We start from the raw sequence: 17,541 nt of genomic DNA, 5'->3' as shown, positions 1-17,541 counted from the left end.
AGGGCGGAAGTACCGCCCGAACTTAACTTTGCGATAAGCATGGTCACTGTAATCATCGCTCTTTTCCACAGGCGTTACGGTTACGGGTACTGTTGCAGATCGCGGCAATAACAGCCTTTGCCATCGATTCTTTTCACGGAATAGGCGTTCGAGGAGTTGAAATGGAAGCTGCGAAGGAGAGCTGACAGCAGAAACGATTTCGTTATGAAGTATGTCGCGTCATACGGTGTCTGGTTAGCACTACAACTTTGGGAGGAGTGTTTTGATGCATGTCTGCCAGCGTCACTGAGTATCTTGTATGTATAATATGCATCTAGGGGCATACTGTTCTGATCTCGGTCGAGACTGGGTCAAACACAGAATGAATGACAAAAGAATTTATTCGTACAGAATCTTATCCACCCGCTCCGCGATGGCCAAGCAACTTGTTAAGCCTGGAGATTCTATGCCGAGCAGGTTCACCCAGCCTTCATATCCCTCTTCCTTTCTTACGACGAAGTCGTGGAAACCTGTGCCTTGTGCAACAGCGCCCAACTGTCCTAGCTTGGGTCGAATGCCGGCGTAGTCTGGCTCGAGACAACTTTCGTCGAGTTCCGGCAGGTACTTCTTGATGGCTTCAATGGCCAGGGGCAACCGTGAACCGTTGACCGCCAGTTCATTGGGTGAGTCTACCCATTCCACATCGGGTCCAAAGCGCACCCTCCCAGCGAGATCCAGTGTCAAATGCGTGCCCAAACCACCGGCACCCGGCTCGGGCGCCGGATAGATTAGCCTGCCGACCTTTGGCTTCGAGCTGGAGTACGAGAAGTAATTTCCCTTGGCATAGAACAAAGCCCGCCTTCTCTCGAGAGGCACAATCATGTTGTGAAGGTCGACGGATCCGAGACCTGCCGCGTTCACCAGCACTTCGGCCGTCACTAAGCTTTCCTCCCCCGTGGTCGAGTCCCGAACACGCACCTCCCACCCCTGACTGCCCTTCTCACCCAGCGGCGTCACACCCGTCACGGCCGAGGTCAACGCAACTTCGCCGCCAGCATCCTCAAACAGACCCATCAGGCCGACCATCAAGCCGTGCGAATCGACAATACCCGTCGTCGGGCTGTCGAGAATGCCGGCTTCGCCGCGCACACCCGGCTCCAGGCGGCGCGCCTCTTCCTCGCCGACCCATCGAATGGGCACGTCGATCTCGTTTCTGCAAAAGTCATGCACGCGCTGCAGAGCCTCGCGCTGCGCGGGCGTTTGCGCGACGATCCACTTGCCGGTGTTGGCGTGTGCGACGCCACGCTCGCGGCAGAAGGCGTAGAGGAGCTCCTTGCCGCGGATACAGAGCTCCGTCTTGAGGGTACCGGCGCCGTAGTAGAGACCGGCGTGGATAACTTCGCTGTTGCGTGAGGACGTTTCTGTGCCGACAGCGCCGTGGCGCTCGAGGACAACTGTGGATGTTCCCGGGCGTTGGGCGAGTGCGCGGGCTGTTGCGAGACCTACCGCGCCGCCCCCTACGACCTGTTTTGTCATCTGAGTTAGCCCGTGTCTTCTCGTGTTTGTTCCACCCGGCGATCAAGGGCCGTCGTGCGTGGCGGAATTCTACGTGTTATGGCGTGCGCCGGCATAACGGAGCGGCCTCCGACGCGGGTCCGAGAGTTACGGTGACAGTCCAAACTCACAATGTGGGTGAAGTCGGCTCTCACCGAAGCCGTGGATGAGAAGCCTCGACGGGTCCGCCGGCCCAAGCCATGGATGGATCTCGCACACAACGGCCTCAGCAACATGTTTAAGAATGGCGACTCGAGGTGGTTCTTTCGCAGAGCTTGGAACGCCTGAGCTCTCGAAGTGGGTAGAGATGTTTAAAAGTGCCGATGACGCCACCGGGGACCTGCCGGGGTGTTTCCGGGACGCCGGGTCCGCTTCAAGTGTTAGCAGGGGGCACCCAATAGGCTCCCGGTGTCTCAACCAGCTGCGTACCAGATTAACTCGTTGGCTTCAATCAACGACGACGACACCACTTGTGGGCCTACTCTGATGAAGACCGGGGGAGAGTAGGCAGAACAAATTATACAGCGCTGATCAGAGTTCAAGGCCACAGGACTCCTAATCTGCTGCACTGTGAGAGAAGGAAGACGCTGAGAACCAGTCGCTCGCCGCGGACAAGCTGTAGTTCCCCGAGGGAAACTGCACTGAATTCAATGTGTATTTGACTGAGGTCCTTCTACTGAAAGAAATGACCTTTCGAACGAGTGATGTGCCATCAGAGCGACGAATCATCTACGTTACAAGGTTGATGAGCACAAAACCCAACTATTGTATAACAGCTCGTGGACACTCTGTGGTGCTTCATGATCTCCTGCATTGGGAGCTTCCCACCTTTTGCAATGGGAAGAGGCCATCCTACATTCATCGGGTAAATCTGGCTGCTCTACGCAGTACTGTCGCTCTTGAAAGCGCTGAACACCTAGTGCGACCCTGTTTTTACGACATGCTACAGTGCGACGCAGTCTCCGTGAGCGTGCATCTCTTTATGCTGATCAATCGCATTTACTCAGCTTCTGCCCCAAGCATCTTGCGCATTGTGCTGAACACACCTACGATGGACCAATAGAGAGTACCCGAGGATTCCGACCGCTACTCTCTCGCGAAAACAAGATGTCAGAAACCCCGAGACGCATCAATACACAGGCTCTCATTGACTAGCACATGAACGACTCCACCCATTGAACCACACTCAAGTCTCAAGTAGCCATACCAAGTGGTTGAACGTGCTAACATGGTTGTTCTGTGGCCGGCCAAGTTCAGCCTTCTCGCGTAATCACCACAGGACGTACCTCATAATATCACGCGCGAGATGACAGCCTAGAGCTTTATTATCATCGGGATAACATGAGAAGACGTGAGTGTGTAGTTATGGTTGCTAGGCCGTGTTTCCGTTGAGTTGAAGCTGCCTGCCTAAAAAATATGGGTGACGACCTGTACCCTGGTTCGTACTTCCTTAACGCCGTTGCCATGTCGTCGCATTCGTGAGAAAAGAATATCGGGCTATTTGTGACACCGAACACCAGATTTGAAAGCCATTTGAGTGCGCGGAAACATAACCTATACATAACCTATACAAGGCGCGCTCCCCTTGTGAACATCATGTTGCACGCCATAGCTTAGCTAAGACGTCTCTTTGATCGCCTCGACCGCAGAAGGAACAGCGACGATGGACGGGGTGGTTCGTGCAGTGGTTTGATCCTCTTCGCCCGCTGAAGTAGCTCTCGTGAGATGAGATGAATGGGCGGGCTCGCTAGGGTTACCGTGAGCTGTGATGCCAGGGACCAAGTCCGTCAATTGTTTCTCTAAACACCTGTTAGCATGAATCCCACAACCGAACCGCGCACATGGGCAGTCTTGCCTAGGTCACGAATGCGATGACGCAGCATCTGATTCTCTCTAACCAGCATCTGAGTTTCTGCTTGGTAGAATGCGCTCTCGTCGCGGCCCCCGAGAAGAAAATGATCGCCACTGTCGCCGCTCATAGAGGTTGATCGCAATCTGGGGGAGGCGCCGCGACTCGGGGTTCTAGACCGACGTTGAATATCCACTCTCGCCATGTCGAAAGAGCTCCGAGGGTGGTGAGGTACTCCAGGGGAACGAGAGAAGGAGCCGGAAGAGGGCAGAGGCGCGACTCCCGAAGGAGGTATGGCAGCGGCTGGCTGAGAGATAGGAGTTCCCTGATTGGATCTCTCGGAGGTAATTGCAGAGTCTTCGATGGCGGAAGAGCCTTGTCCTTGAGCGGCTTGGAGTTGCTGGAGTTGGAGTTGCTGTTGGCGAATCATGTGAAGCAGCCGGTTCTGTAATGGCATTATCATTAGCTTCTTGGTGCAGCCCCTGAAACAGAAGATCCAACTGGGAGGGGGCTTGAAAGAAGGACACTTACGACTTGGGCTTCTTGCTCTGCCTCAAGCTCCTGATGGAGCTCTCCCAAGCTAGGAGCACGGTTGTGATGGGGATCACCGCCGGCTACCATGAGAGGCGAACTTGCCATAGGCTGAGGGCTGGCAGTGTTGACACCGCTGTTATGTTGGGTATGCTGGCTATCCGCGACCATTTCACCAGGACCGGGAACTGAGGGATCGTTCAGTTGCAGATTCATCAAAACAGTCGATCGTCGGCGGCCGGCGCCAGGAGATTGTCGGTTTCGCGAGAGCGAGCCGCTCGATGAGCCTGAGATGCCATTTCAGGTGAGTTACAAAAGGCCATGCTGAGGAGCGAGCCAACTTACGTCTGGATGGTTCGTGTTGAAGACCCGCGTTCATGGTGGCGGCAGCCTGCAACGAGGTAGACAGGCGACGCGGGGAGCCAGTGGGAGACTCGCCGCGGGCTGGGGCGCCAGCAGAGGCCGGTACGGAATGTGGCATTGGAGAATCGCCGTTGGATGAAGACATTCTGGATCGAATGGGGAGAGATGGGGGCGATGAAGGTGGAAGAGAGTTCAGGTCTGGGGACATGGCATTGATGACAGCGTTTTGTGGGAGCTCTGGAGACCCTCGGGGCGATGGGAGGAGGTTGGCCCTTGATTGTACTCTGTGCAGCAAAGGTGTAAAGCCAGCGAGAACAGCGAAATAGAAGGATCCAATGGAAAATCGAGAGATGGTCGGCAAGATGATTGCAGCTGCAGTAACAACAGGCGGGAAAGGTGGGGTTGAGGCTGCGTCAGAGGTGGGCGGCGATACTGGAGTATGAGGTAATGCTCCAGTAGGTACCTCAGGTGCCGTAGGTAGGTACGGATAGGTAAGGTAGGGAGCTATCCTAATTGAGCCAATGACAGGTGGCAGGGTAGGTACCTTACTTGGTAGGTAGGCAGGCCCGTAGGTGCCTGCCTCACTGTGTGGTAAGTATGTGCTGACAGGCGGTCCAATGCCTGCTCGGAGGAAATCGATGTTGGACTCTGTCGGGTTGGGCGAACCAAAAGGGGACGAGTCAGAGAATAAGAGCACTTGTGAGGCATCAAATGGAATAACATACCTCCTTGAGGTGTAGAGACGAGTGCGGTGGCATGCTCGGTCATAGAATGCCCTGCTGATCAGCAGTTTCTTGAAGTTTCCGGTTCTGCACGGCAGCTGACACTGGATCAGTCCATCTCCCCCCGCCTCCGCGGTCCAGAAGCAGGAAGAGCCAGGCCACAGTGGGGAGCTTCCACTCCAGCCGTTGCAGCACCTGAAGGTAAGTTACGGATACCTTAGAACTCTTTGCTAACCGGGCACAGTGTGCCTGGTGCATGCCTCAGGCACTCCATCCCAGCGTTTCCAAAACGGTGGGTAGGGTTGGAAAACAAGAGCAACGATTACGGTAAGCAATTCATCTGAACGCCTTTACGGCGTAAGTACTTCATGCCCACTGCCGTCTAATATCATCTTGGTAATTCTCCATGATATGTAGCTTATGACAGCAACGTCCAACCCTGTTGCTCATCCCATGGCGTCTAGCCGTGACCAACGTTGACTCATAAAGCCAGCTCGATTTCGCAGCATACCACCTGACTTCAGTTTGACCCCCGTGAACGACAGTGGCGCACCCTTCGAAGTCGACGAAACATCCAATAGGTTCAGTCTCCGGGAAGACCGTCCAGCCCTGGATTTGCCAGCTAGCCTTTGCGATGTCACGAGCATTTGCTGACGGCTTTCGCCTGCTGATATCGGGCATGCCAGAGGCCTGATAGCGAGCTCCTCAGGTCTCTCGTCAAGTTGACGCTTTGTTGCTGGCCTGCCTATAGGCATGGCTACAGCTCAACCTCGATGTTTCCTTCCCGCGTCACTCTTACCGCCTTTCCACCTGAGAAAGCACCCAAAAACAGATGCTTGTTTCGATGGCGGCCTGTCAGAAAGAACACTTGCGAAGCCTCTTTACCCGCTGTCCGATGCGTCTGCTCGCCCACGTCCTTTCTAGCTGCTCCAGGTCTCAGGTGAAAACACCTTGCGCAAGCCACCGCTACATGTGCCCAACGGGGGCCCAAGCTTATCTGGAGATCCTCGTTGCTAGATTGTTCGTCACCGTCGCCGCCTCGAGCTAACACGATACAGCAAGGTGCCGATCACGCCGCCGCCACTACCCATCCTCCACTACCGCCCTGGTTCCTGGAACACCAGCAGCCTTTTGTTCAGCGCCCAGCGACGGATTCATCGTGGCGTCTCCGCCCGTGAAGCCAACCGTCCGCTATGTCCATGCCAGAAGGACAAAAGGACGAAGTGGAACCACACCTGAAGAACCCCAAACATGGCTTCCGTGATTTGTTTACAGCCATAGCTGTCATTCACGGCCGAGACGATTTGCAGAAGCCAGGAAAGATAAAGATATTTGCGTCTACCTAGGTAATCCGGCTGACAACTGTGCGCTAACGTGCGCATTTGGCGGACTGCACGCAGAAGCTAATGCCACCCGCGGATCAGGCCGTTAAGCCGTCGAGTGGATCGTGTCCAACAGCAGGCCAGCATTGTCCGTCTCCGGACACCATTCTTAGTGATGCTCGATGAAAGTGTCCTTCAGATCTGTCGGTCTCAGTTGTCAGACCGGAGATAAAAACCGTAAGGCACGTAATCAATGTGATGTACCTGCAGATACATCATCATGTAATGCCAGCCTGTAGCTTCGTCAAGCTATCAACGACATCCCAATGTCTTGTCTCACTTGCTAGGAATCCACTGGCGGACTTAATGTGAAGATGAGACTGTGGCTGAGGGCTGGTATGGTATGCAGCCGTTGCATTGGATAGTTGTAGACTTGACGGCCTCGCGTTTTCGCAAGTTGCTACTCGATCGAGCATGCTGCGTTTCCTGCAGTGGCAAGACAGATCTCGCCATCCTGCAGTTGAGTACATACTATGCATAGTACCTGGTCTACTGAAAATCCATTGCGTTGAAGAAAACAACAACCAGCGCCATTGATGGGTGGGAAACCGAAATGACAAATCCGGCGGCCTCCAGGTGTGATCCCAAAGGATGGTGGCGATATGATTGCCACATCAAGTGGGTGACCCTGTGCGCACAACCTGGCCTTCTTCGTCTCTGGCGGGTTGGATGAGGCATGTTGGTTCACGAGTAGCTCGCATGTGAGCTGGAGCTGCTGGCCAGTCCAACTGAGGTCCCGAAAGTTGAAGCCGCCAAAAGCCACACCACGCGGCAGGGACGCAACGCCGGTACCGAGAAGCTGATGCCATGTTACCATAGTAAAGACGGCGCGGCGATCGGATGAGCCCGGGTTTTGATGTCTGCGCCAGCTCCGAACTAGCTCTGCGCGCGTGGATTCCAGAGTCGTACTCTGTGTGTCTCCGAGGTGCGCCTTTCCGAGCGGCGATGGCCCTGCAAGCAGGGACCTGCCTGGTTGGAGGGACGCGAGGGGTTCCGGCTTGCTGGTAGGTGCCGTGGTGACCGGGGGGCTCAGACCGGGTCGAGCCCCGAGAGCCAGTGGATAAGCAGGGATAAACATGGAGGGCAAGAAAACGACGCTACTGCAGGAACAGCCTGACCAAAAGAAGACCATCAGGCCAGATCTGCCTTTGGCTGGAGAACCACCCGGCCTGGATGTTGTTCGTGTGCGGTTCCCAAGCGGTGCCGAAGGCCCTGGAGGTCCAAGGACTCTGTGGCCCATGTTGGGATGTGACGACACTATCGGCCGAACGGTTGATTGGGGTCCTGACGACTCAAAGGGCCAGTCGGCAAATGTACCTGGGCAAGTCATGGTTAGGCGCAGGCGAGAGAACGGACGGGTGGTACGGATAGCGAAAAGTTCGTCGCCGACGTTATTTAGTAATTGCTAGTTGAGAATCTGGGATGGCGAAAGCTGACTGGGCGGCTGCCACACATCATCTCCGAGGCGGAAAATTGTGTCGACAACGGCGTTGGGCCGGGGAAGGACCTGACGGCCAGCCCTGAGAGCTCAAAGATCAGGGACCCGTCCGGCAGTAGTGGCCGGGTTGGGGCCAGCAGCCCTTGGTAAGGTACCTTACATAGTATCTCACTTTACCTAGGTACCTTACCTTACGGATACCTAGAAGGTATCAACAGGGTCGGTTCACTTAAGGCAGGGAAGGCATGATATGGGGGATTGCTCGAGCGAAAAGAGCCGCTCGGCGCCCGCCTTGAGAGCTTGGACACAATAAACAAACATCACGCGGTTCCCAATGCCGTGGACAACTGTAAAAGGGGGATAATTTGCCCCTTTGCAAGTTGCTGTTGCGTTCCCGCTGGCTTGCACTGTCGACGCTGTGGTCCGACAGCCGCGACTCCGCAAGAAAGGTTTGGAGATGCATTAGTCGTCTGAACAACACCAAGAAACACCTCTGCCGGGAGTCGCCGCCTGAGCGGGTTGCCTGGAAATGCCTGGAAATGCCTGCTCTGTGCTTACGGATAGAGCGAGCGCAATTGTCGGATGGCAGCTGCATCGGCTGAGCGTGCTCAACATCAGTCGTCAATGAAGACATGCAATGGAGACCCTTTGCGCACGATCCCGCAAGCCCGTATGAGGTATGTCGTAGGTATTATCTGTACACTCTGCACCCAGGTCGCGGGTTCGCATGCATTTCCTTTACAAGCTTCGCGCTGCCCATTCCCTCTAACCACGCTTCAGTTGTACGGCGCAAACGTGTCAGAGGATTCGGGCGCCTGGACCACTGAGGTCGTCAGGCTGCAATCTGCAGGCGTTCATGTCGTCCAAGTGGCGGCAGTGGCTGTTGATAAGTGTTTCGTCAAGTGTCAAGAGGGAGGCGCTATAAGTAATCCCGAGAGAGAAGAAAGGCTAGGAGGTCTCTAGACGCCGACGTGTTGGACCATATCGAATTGACACGAATGGAAGACGGGGAAGGCTGCCTGACGAACAATCGGATTGAGCGGCAAGGGGGGGGGGGGGTCGAGATTCAAGGCGGAGTCGCAGGATCTTCAAATCTTGCAACCAGAGAAAGCGATGCCGAGGGAATCTGGACCTCCAAATCAAAGGGGCTTCTGTATTTGTTTCGCGCAGCTTGGGAGCAGAGCCGGCTACGGATATCTTCCATTACCTTACCTCATGATGAAGGGGCCATACCGTGGGGCAAGCAGCGCACATCTTCATTAATTCGCGGGCACGGCAGGTTCCCTGGTTTGCACCACCTCACACCTCACTTTACCTGCACCCTGCCGCCGGCCGGTGGCTACCTACGAATACCGGCAAACTCAACCGAACCTGCGGAGGCAAGCTCTGGAGAGGTTCCAGGCTACTGTTTCGAAAGCTCGGAGAAAATGGTCATACCATCACACGACAGACACCAAAACGCCAAAGCTCCCGCGCTACGAAGCTAGTCGAGCGCACGAGGGTCCCATGGTGGTTCTAGACGAATTGTGAAGGAAGCGCGGGAGGAGCGCATTCGCATTGCTGTGCGTGCGTGCGTGCGTCGTCGTACATACCTACCTAATTATCTTAGATACCTAGGTAGGTAATGTGAGCGTCGTGAATGGCAGAGGCTGTGCCTGTCCGAGCCAAGGTGCGATCGATGGTCGGTACGGATACCTAGGTAATTCAGGCGAGGTGTTGGGTGACACATACCAGCTGAATGATGAATCCGCAATCGTGGTGTCTCGTTGCTTTTCTCCTGTGAAAATTCCTCTTAGCCTTCTTTTCTTTTCCGACGCGGTTTCTTCTCTCTCCTCGGACTGAGCCTGGGGCCCATCTCATATATTTGCTTTTTGCTTCTTCCTCTTCTCCCACATACAAGGCGCTTACATAGGTAGTACTTTCCAGCTCATATGCGCCGGAGTGGGGGAGTGGGGTGTGAGCTTCTTACCGTTCCAGGGCAGCAGCTTCCGTGCTCGTGCTGTTGGTGGAAGAGTGGGGGGTACTTGTGAACCTACCTATGGAAGGCAGCTTACAGTACACTACCTTACCGCGTACCTTACTCTGTGCGTGCGAGCTGCGAGAGATGTCGTTGTGGAGGTCCGATCTATGCCACTTTTAGAATGGGACGTCGTTGCTCTGCTCCCCTGCAGACTCGACGTGTCCGCCCCGTCGGATTTTACACGTCGGGGATTCGCTGGAGACAGCAAGGGGCCGTTGGCGCGTTTCTTCCTCACACTTTCAAAACATCCCCGGACGATGGACGACAGGGGAAAGGCCGTCCAAGTTCAATCCATCCAGAGTCCTACGGATAGACAACAGTTCCTTCTGTTGCCAAGGTAGATTAAATGTCTTTTATACCACAGGTAAACTGGACGATACGTACTTTTCACAAAAAAAATGCATCCATAATCCAACACGCACAGGACACGAACAGCAACCGCCGGTGTCGCATTGGGTCATTTCGTGTCGTGTGTCAACGGCGAAACCGACAGGCCTCATTTCTGCTGCTTCCTTTCTTTGTCGTCCACCCATGTCGGGATTGTCCTTCGGTCGCTCTTTTGGGAAGACGCTTCATTTGCCATTTGCCAAAGTTTGGTAGCAGAGGCCAGGAACACAGAAACACAGGCAGGGGCCAGACGATCCGGGTGATGGATTCTTGGACCTCCAGGGCTCAACGATTCACAGGGGGCTCGCTAAGGATGTGATTGATGGGCGACGGGCAATTGGGGGGAACAGGAACTCGTCACTGCGTTCGGGGAAGAGCTTCCTGCGCTTCCCGTGTGATTGGTTCCAAACTGTCCTGGACTTTGACCGGGAGACTGGAGACTGGAGACTGGACATCATCAAAGATCAGAGTGACCCTCTTACAATCTAGTTTTTCATCGCCGTGTCAATTTTTTGTTCTACCGCGGTGATTTGGTGTCCCACTACCCCGTCGTCGAGTCGAGATCCCTAAGGACCCTGTCCGAGAGTACCGACATGACGACGATGGATGGGGGTGTGTGTGGCGCGCTGGTTCGAACTTGGCCATCCCGTCAAGAGCATCGCTTGCCGAGGCTGCACCTGCAGAGTTTATTTCGTGCGGGATGCTTTTGTGTTTGCTGGCTTGTCTTTTTTTTTTTTTTTTTTTTTGGTCTGATGTTTTTTCCTATGCCTTTCATCTGTTCCTTACCGGCTCTGTCCCGCGCTTGCGGCCGCCGGCATATTGCTTGTTGAGAAGAGGTTTGTATACCTGGGTTCGCTGCAGTAGGCAGGATGGGATGGCATATGAACAGTACCCATACCCTACGACTGCAAAATATCTGCACCGCACTCACCTGCTAATCACAAGTACGGATACTGGGCACTTGTTTTCAAGGTAGTGACAACAAATCCGGAAAGCGAAAGGACTCAAGCAAGGGGGCGTGTGGGCGGACAGGGATAGGCTACTTTACCGAAGCAGAGAGGTAAGGGTGAGATAACCAGGTGCCAGGATGTAAGATGCGAGGCGTCCAGCGTTGTGCAGATACCACATTCTACGCAGTACATGGACAGACTGAAGAGCCGATGGCAATGGCAATGGAAGCAACCTTACCTAGACTAAAAGCAGGTGCAAGGAACAGGGTCCTGCGCTTCAGCCTGGACGACGGACGCGCTCTCTTCTCGGCGTCTCTGTCTCCTCTCTCGTCATCAGAGGGCGCCAAAGCGGACGAGCGACAATCTATAATCATAGTAATAATAATAACAACGATCACGGTCCTTGTTCTTGTTAGGTGTGCCTGCCTACCTACCTAAGGTAAGGTAAGGTAAGGTCGTAAGGTAGGTCGACCGCACCGTCCTAGCCTACCCTAGGTGGGCTCCTAAGGTAGCTGGAAGTAGGTCGGCTCACGTTCACGCCGCACCGCACCGCACCCACACACCTCATCCAAATGGAAGGCGGCGGCGGCGGCTTAGGTTGCCGTCAGGTACCCGCGCCTCTCTGCTGCCAGCTCTAATCCGACCTGAGCAGGTAGGTAGGTACTTTAGGTACCTTGCGCGGGCAATCCACCAATCTCAATGTCACATAGGTACCTTACCTTACCTACGTGGACCTTACTCTACCTACCTACGCTCACGCTGGCCCCCATTTCCAGGATGGCTCTTGCTTTGGCTTGGTTATTATTATTATTATTATTATGAATATCCCCGAATGCCCTCCCCGTCCGTCCTGCTCTTCCTTGGAGGTTTGTCGTCCTGCTGTCTCATTTATCCTCTTCTCTTCCCTCTGCAACTGCGTCCGGCTCTTGCAGTGGTACGTCAGGCGGGCCCTCACTTGATCAACCTTACCTTGCCGTGAACACTACTACTCATCGAGCTCGGTACCCTTTTTATTCTTATTCTCATCACTCACCCGTTGCCGGCTCAGTCACACCCACACACCTACACGAGACACACCTAGCCAACCAGCTTCATGCCAGCTACCGCGACGCAACCGAGTCTTCGCCCTCAAAAACTTATTCGACTCGCCCACAACGTCCCTCTCATCACACGTCAATAGTTTCCAACCCTACTCCGACAGTTTGCTTGCTGGGATACAGAGAGCTTGGTTCCACGATCCACCACTACCACACCACCCTGGCCACATTCGATTGTTTCTTATGCCTACCATCTCAACTTACATTACCGAATCCACCCGCTGCTGCTTGTTATGCCAAAGCGCGCCGCCGTCCCTCTCTGTCTTATACTCAGGTCACCGCCCGCTCTCTTCCGACTGGAACCTGGAATCACTTTGGTCCTCTCCTTTCCGTGAACTTTCACACCACTTCAACGTCTGGCTGGAACAAACCACCAAGCCATGGCCGACGTTGAGCCTAGCAGCCCCAGCGCTGCCACTTTTGCTGAGACCCTCCAGTACCGCGCCACTCAGTCACGCCGCTCTCGACCTCCAGATCTCGATTCTGCCCCCGCCGAGCAGCAGAACCGCGTTCCTCTGCGCTCAGAAAGTAGGCTCAGCAGACGAGATTCGCGCCTGGGGCTTCGGAGCATATTTGGGAGGAATAAGAATGTCCGCGAGATCGACAGCTCGACATCCTACTTCGACACCGGAAGACCAAGTAGTATCCGAGCTTCTCTGGCCGAAATTAGCCACTGGCCTTACATGAGATCCGAAATCACACTATCTGGCGCCGCCTCACGACCAACCTCAGTGGCTACCAACGCGCCTTTCACCGATTCCTCCATCCAAAGAAGACCGACCACCACCGAGCGATCTAGGTCACAGACACCATCCGGCAGATCCTCTCGTGGCAATCTCGCGACCTGGGATCCCCCACCACTCTTTCAAGCATACCCCCAAGCGATCAAGCACGCGCAGCTTCCCGCCTGCACCACGTCGGCCGACGTTATACTGCGTTTCAATGACAGGAAGGGCAGCATCAGCCTGCGCGATGACCTGACCCAGCTGAACCTCGCCTCCGACCTTGGCGATGACCAGCCTGACGAAAAGGCGAGAAAGAAGCACCTGAGAACAATCTCCACCACCAGACTGGAGTGGACATCCAAGATATACGTCCTCTGCACCTCTGGCTACCTGTTGCAGTATGCTGGTGACGGCAACTTCGACCGTCTGCCTGAAAAGATGCTGCATCTGGGTAAGGATTCTGCTGCCTTCGTCAGCGATGCCATTCCCGGACGTCATTGGGTTCTCCAGGTTTCCTCAGCAATGGAATCCAACGGCATGTCTTCTGCCGATTCGCGATCACTCCTATCCCGACTTCCCTTCCGCGCCGCCGATAAGAGACACGCCGCCAATTTCCTGATGGTTTTTGAGAGCGCGGAGGAAATGGATTCCTGGATTACGGTCCTGCGCCGGGAGATCGAGGCGCTTGGCGGCAAGAAGAATCTTTCTGAGACTGGCAAGCCTAAAGCTGATGACAACGTTGTACAGCTGAAGGCGCAGCCTAGTCAGCGGACGTTGATTGTCCGCGACCCGGATAGGTTCTCGCGAGTCCTCCCTCCGGATTTCAGCCTTCACCTGGAGCAGGCCAGGCTGCACGACTCCGAACGCCATTCTTCCATCGACGCTGACATGACCCGCGAACCCTCCATCGATGACATCTCTACCACCAATAGTGTCATGTCCCACGACGACCGGGCGTTGGAGAGCCTGAGGGATAGCACCAACCGTCTCTCTTACATCTCATCTGGTCAACGCACATTCATGACCTCGGCTGGCTCTTCGCCTGCGTGCTCCCCTGTTCGCGATAGCTTTGCCAGCAGCTACCTCGAGGATCTCCCCCCTCCGTGTCAGGAGGTGCCTACGGTCCGGCCGAGGCCCAACGCCGCGGCAATCCTTGATCGTAGACAGTCACTGCAGACATCGGGCTACCTTGAGCTGAGAAGCTCACCCATGTCGCGCCCTCAATCCACTTTATACAGTGAACATGAGCTTGCACAAGTTGCTGCAAACTTCAGCGTGCCCATCAGTAGGCGCTACAGCGCCATGAAGTCACCCACAGCGAGCCCTGAGCAAGTCAGAAACCGGGACTCTTTTTCGAGCTCAAGAAGCATGCGCAAGCCGCCTCCCACTGCTCTTGCCATGGCTCGCCCGCTTTCCATGGTGGCTGATCAGCCCTCCCCAGTGCAAGGCCTCATCGACTCACTTGGCCAGCAACAGGTTGCTCCAGCCCAGCAGGGCGACGGCTTAGCCGCCTACCCCCCGAGACAAACGAGTCTCAGTCCCAGAGAGCAGGCTGCTACAGTAACAGTTCGTACCAGCCCGCGAAAGTACGCGAGCTCTCCTTCGCTGAACAAGCCGGGGGAGGCATCCCTCTCACCGGAGCTTAGAACCTTCATCCTGCCTTCGAGGACTCCTCCGACGCCTTCGGCCAACGAGGTCGACGAGTTACCCGTTGCCCATTCACCCATGGGCGAGTTTGGACAACTCCACTCACCCAAAGCCTGCCAACAAACCCCCAGAAGACCGAGCACTTTCTTCGACGCTTCTTCCCCGCTCTCTACCATTAGCGCCAGCCCGGAGCAAGAGAGGACAGTTGCTCCCATGTTGGTATCCCCAAAGACCGCCTCGGTATCACCGAGGTCAAGGTCGTCACCCCGAGTACCCAGTACTCCGCCAACACTGTCGACCAGGCATCTCCGAGCCGACTCCAGGTCTCTCGGCAGACGAAGCATGCCGCAGCTCGTCGAGGGGCCCCCACCCGCACCACCACCAAGCTGCGCGCTGCCTCCAATCCCTCAGAAGGCGCGCGAGAACGCTTGACTTGTCATTCACTTGTTCGATCATGAACCACCATTTCCTTTTCGATTCTGTCTCTTGGTTACGGTCCGTAGAACTGCCTAAGGCGGCACAGGTGTTTCGTTTCATACGTCATTTTATTTTTGTCATTTTTCAACGTTTGGGACCTTGTTTGCGTCATACCCCTTCAGCTGCGCAAAACGGCGTTTACGGATAGAAAGAAGGGGCCAATTCCATGAATCACCATCTGGACGGCATTTGGACCGTTTCGGCGGTGGTGGGCATACATCATGGCTGGGGTTTGGATGACACAGAAGGCGACGTAGATATCCTTGGGATAACACCTGTTGACGTAGTGTATGACCTGCATTTTTGTATTAGTAGCGGAAGGGCTAAGCATCATCCCCTCGAGATGACCTCGGGGAAGGCTAGAAGCATTCAACATGAAAATTTTGGACGGCGAGTGTCTTGTGGTGCACAACATTGGTGTTTCGTGGACTCGTCTCAGACTGACTCACATCTGGATTGTCACTCAAAGGTCGAATTAGACTTCAATGGGAAACTACAGGAAGGTGCCGTTACAAAACGGTCCACATTCCACCGTGTTGCCCTTGTTGCCACAGTAATGAAAACGGAGGTGGTAAAAAACCGGCAGGTAGAACCGAAACGGTATAGCGAGCTTGCCCCACACTAAAGCTCGGAGACGCACCACGAAAATCACAAAATTCATCACCTCAAGAACCCCACCAAGAAATCGGACATCGCGACAACCCGCTTCGTCGACACTGACAATCCTCGAACCCACGATTCGATCGAGCCAGAACCCGTGATCACCTTCCCGACAACTTCGAGATAGGACAGCAATCAGAGAAAGAGATCCATTATGGCCACCCCTAAGACCAAGTCAGTCATTTCCCCCAGAACCCCCTACCCCCCCTCCTCTGGAAATAGCGCTGGGATAAGTAGTTGTGTGCAGAGGAAGAGCGCCAAGGGGAAACCTTCATGTGAGATGGGTGTACAGAAATGCTGATCTTCCCCTTCTTTCCCTTTGTCCAGGCACGACTGGGCCGACGACGAAGATGTCGACGAGACCACCACCGACCTCCCCGCGCCCCAGACCATCAGCAACAAGGACGGCACCAAGACCATCATCACCTTCCGTTACAACGATCAGGGCCAGAAGGTGAAGACGACTCGCCGCATCCGCTACACCACGCACACGGAAAAGGTGAACCCGCGCGTCGCCGAGCGCAAGACATGGTCCAAGTTCGGCCTCAGCGCCAAGGATCCCGCCGGTCCCGCCCCCGACACGACCTCCGTCGGTGAGAACATCATCTTCCGGCCTAGCACGAACTGGCGCAAGGATGAGAAGGAGCAGGGCGAGGACCCCAACGCCCAGGCCATGAAGGACAAGCTCAAGGACAAGAAGGTCAAGTGTCGTATTTGCAACGGCGAGCATTTCACAGCCCGCTGCCCTTACAAGGACACCATGGCCCCGATCGGCACCGAGACTGGCACGGCCGACGTTGCCGCCGGGATGGGAGACGAGCCGGGAGCTGCTGCTGCTGCTGCTGGAGGCCCGGGGGCCAAGAAGGGAAGCTATGTCCCGCCTGCGCTCAGAGCTGGCGCCGCTGGCGCTGCTGCCGGAGACAGGATGGGCGGCAGCAAGTACGGCGAGCGAGACGACCTGGCTACCCTGCGTGTTACCAACGTGAGTCATCTCCATTGGGCTTTATCCCTCACAGATGTTGTCGTTCGTACGTGGGTTACTAATTGTGAATTGCACAGGTTTCGGAGCTGGCGGAGGAGCAGGAGCTGCGCGACATGTTCGAGCGATTCGGTCGGGTCACTCGTGTGTTCTTGGCCAAGGACAGAGAGACGGGTCTGGCCAAGGGTTTCGCATTCATCAGCTTCGCAGACCGGAGCGATGCCGTCAAGGCCTGCGCCAAGATGGACGGTTTCGGTTTCAAGCACTTGATTCTCAGAGTCGAGTTCGCCAAGAAGGCGAACTAAGCGCGAGCAGAAGAGGGAGTTGCAATGTGGTTGAAGAGGGAACGGTGTGGAGCGGTAACGACGGTTTTTATGATGCTACTACTGGAGATACGGCTACGGCATCGGTATTAAAATTGGCATCCTGGGGTTTGGTAGTTCATCCTTTTTCTCTCTCTCGGAAATGCAAAGTCATGATCTCATGGAAATAGGTAGCCCGTCGCGGCGGTGTGTTGGGCTTCACGCGTAGGCCGTTGGTCTTGTTGGGCTAGATGGCGCGTTGGCTCTGTTTGTACCAGGACCTCAGAGACGAAGAAGACAAGATCCTAGTCTACGGGATTCGCAAATTTTTCACACAGTGGACACGGCATGAAGAGTCTCTTGTTTCAAGGTATGCCGTCATATTCAAATTCAGAAAAAAAAATCGCAAAGTAGGTATCTCTGATGCAGGGACGTCCTGACCGCATCGAACCATCCTCTCCCTCTTCCCGCCCCCCTTT

The 17,541-nt window shown here is 55.1% G+C and overlaps 3 protein-coding genes across 3 annotated transcripts; 2 read left to right on the top strand and 1 right to left on the bottom strand.

Moving 5' to 3' along the window:
• Window positions 1–378: 378 nt before the first annotated feature.
• COL26b_010843 (uncharacterized protein) lies at window positions 379–1,515 on the bottom strand (the record flags this gene model as incomplete). Its single annotated transcript, XM_053183528.1, has 1 exon — window positions 379–1,515. One exon carries the CDS (start codon window positions 1,513–1,515, stop codon window positions 379–381), a length of 1,137 nt encoding a protein of 378 aa, XP_053032520.1.
• An 11,137-nt stretch (window positions 1,516–12,652) lies between these two features.
• On the top strand, window positions 12,653–15,076 carry COL26b_010842 (uncharacterized protein; the record flags this gene model as incomplete). Its single annotated transcript, XM_053183527.1, has 1 exon — window positions 12,653–15,076. One exon carries the CDS (start codon window positions 12,653–12,655, stop codon window positions 15,074–15,076), a length of 2,424 nt encoding a protein of 807 aa, XP_053032519.1.
• Window positions 15,077–15,935: 859 nt separating this feature from the next.
• TIF35 (translation initiation factor eIF3 subunit g) lies at window positions 15,936–17,065 on the top strand (the record flags this gene model as incomplete). Its single annotated transcript, XM_053183526.1, has 3 exons — window positions 15,936–15,955; window positions 16,109–16,763; window positions 16,841–17,065. The coding sequence occupies 3 exons, from the start codon at window positions 15,936–15,938 to the stop codon at window positions 17,063–17,065; spliced, it is 900 nt and encodes a 299-aa protein (XP_053032518.1).
• Between the last annotated feature and the right edge of the window lie 476 nt (window positions 17,066–17,541).

Source organism: Colletotrichum chrysophilum (genome assembly GCF_026319265.1).
Source record: "Colletotrichum chrysophilum strain AFK26 chromosome Unknown scaffold_122, whole genome shotgun sequence".
NCBI classification, from domain to species: domain Eukaryota; kingdom Fungi; phylum Ascomycota; class Sordariomycetes; order Glomerellales; family Glomerellaceae; genus Colletotrichum; species Colletotrichum chrysophilum.
This window is presented reverse-complemented; position numbering and strand designations above follow the sequence as displayed.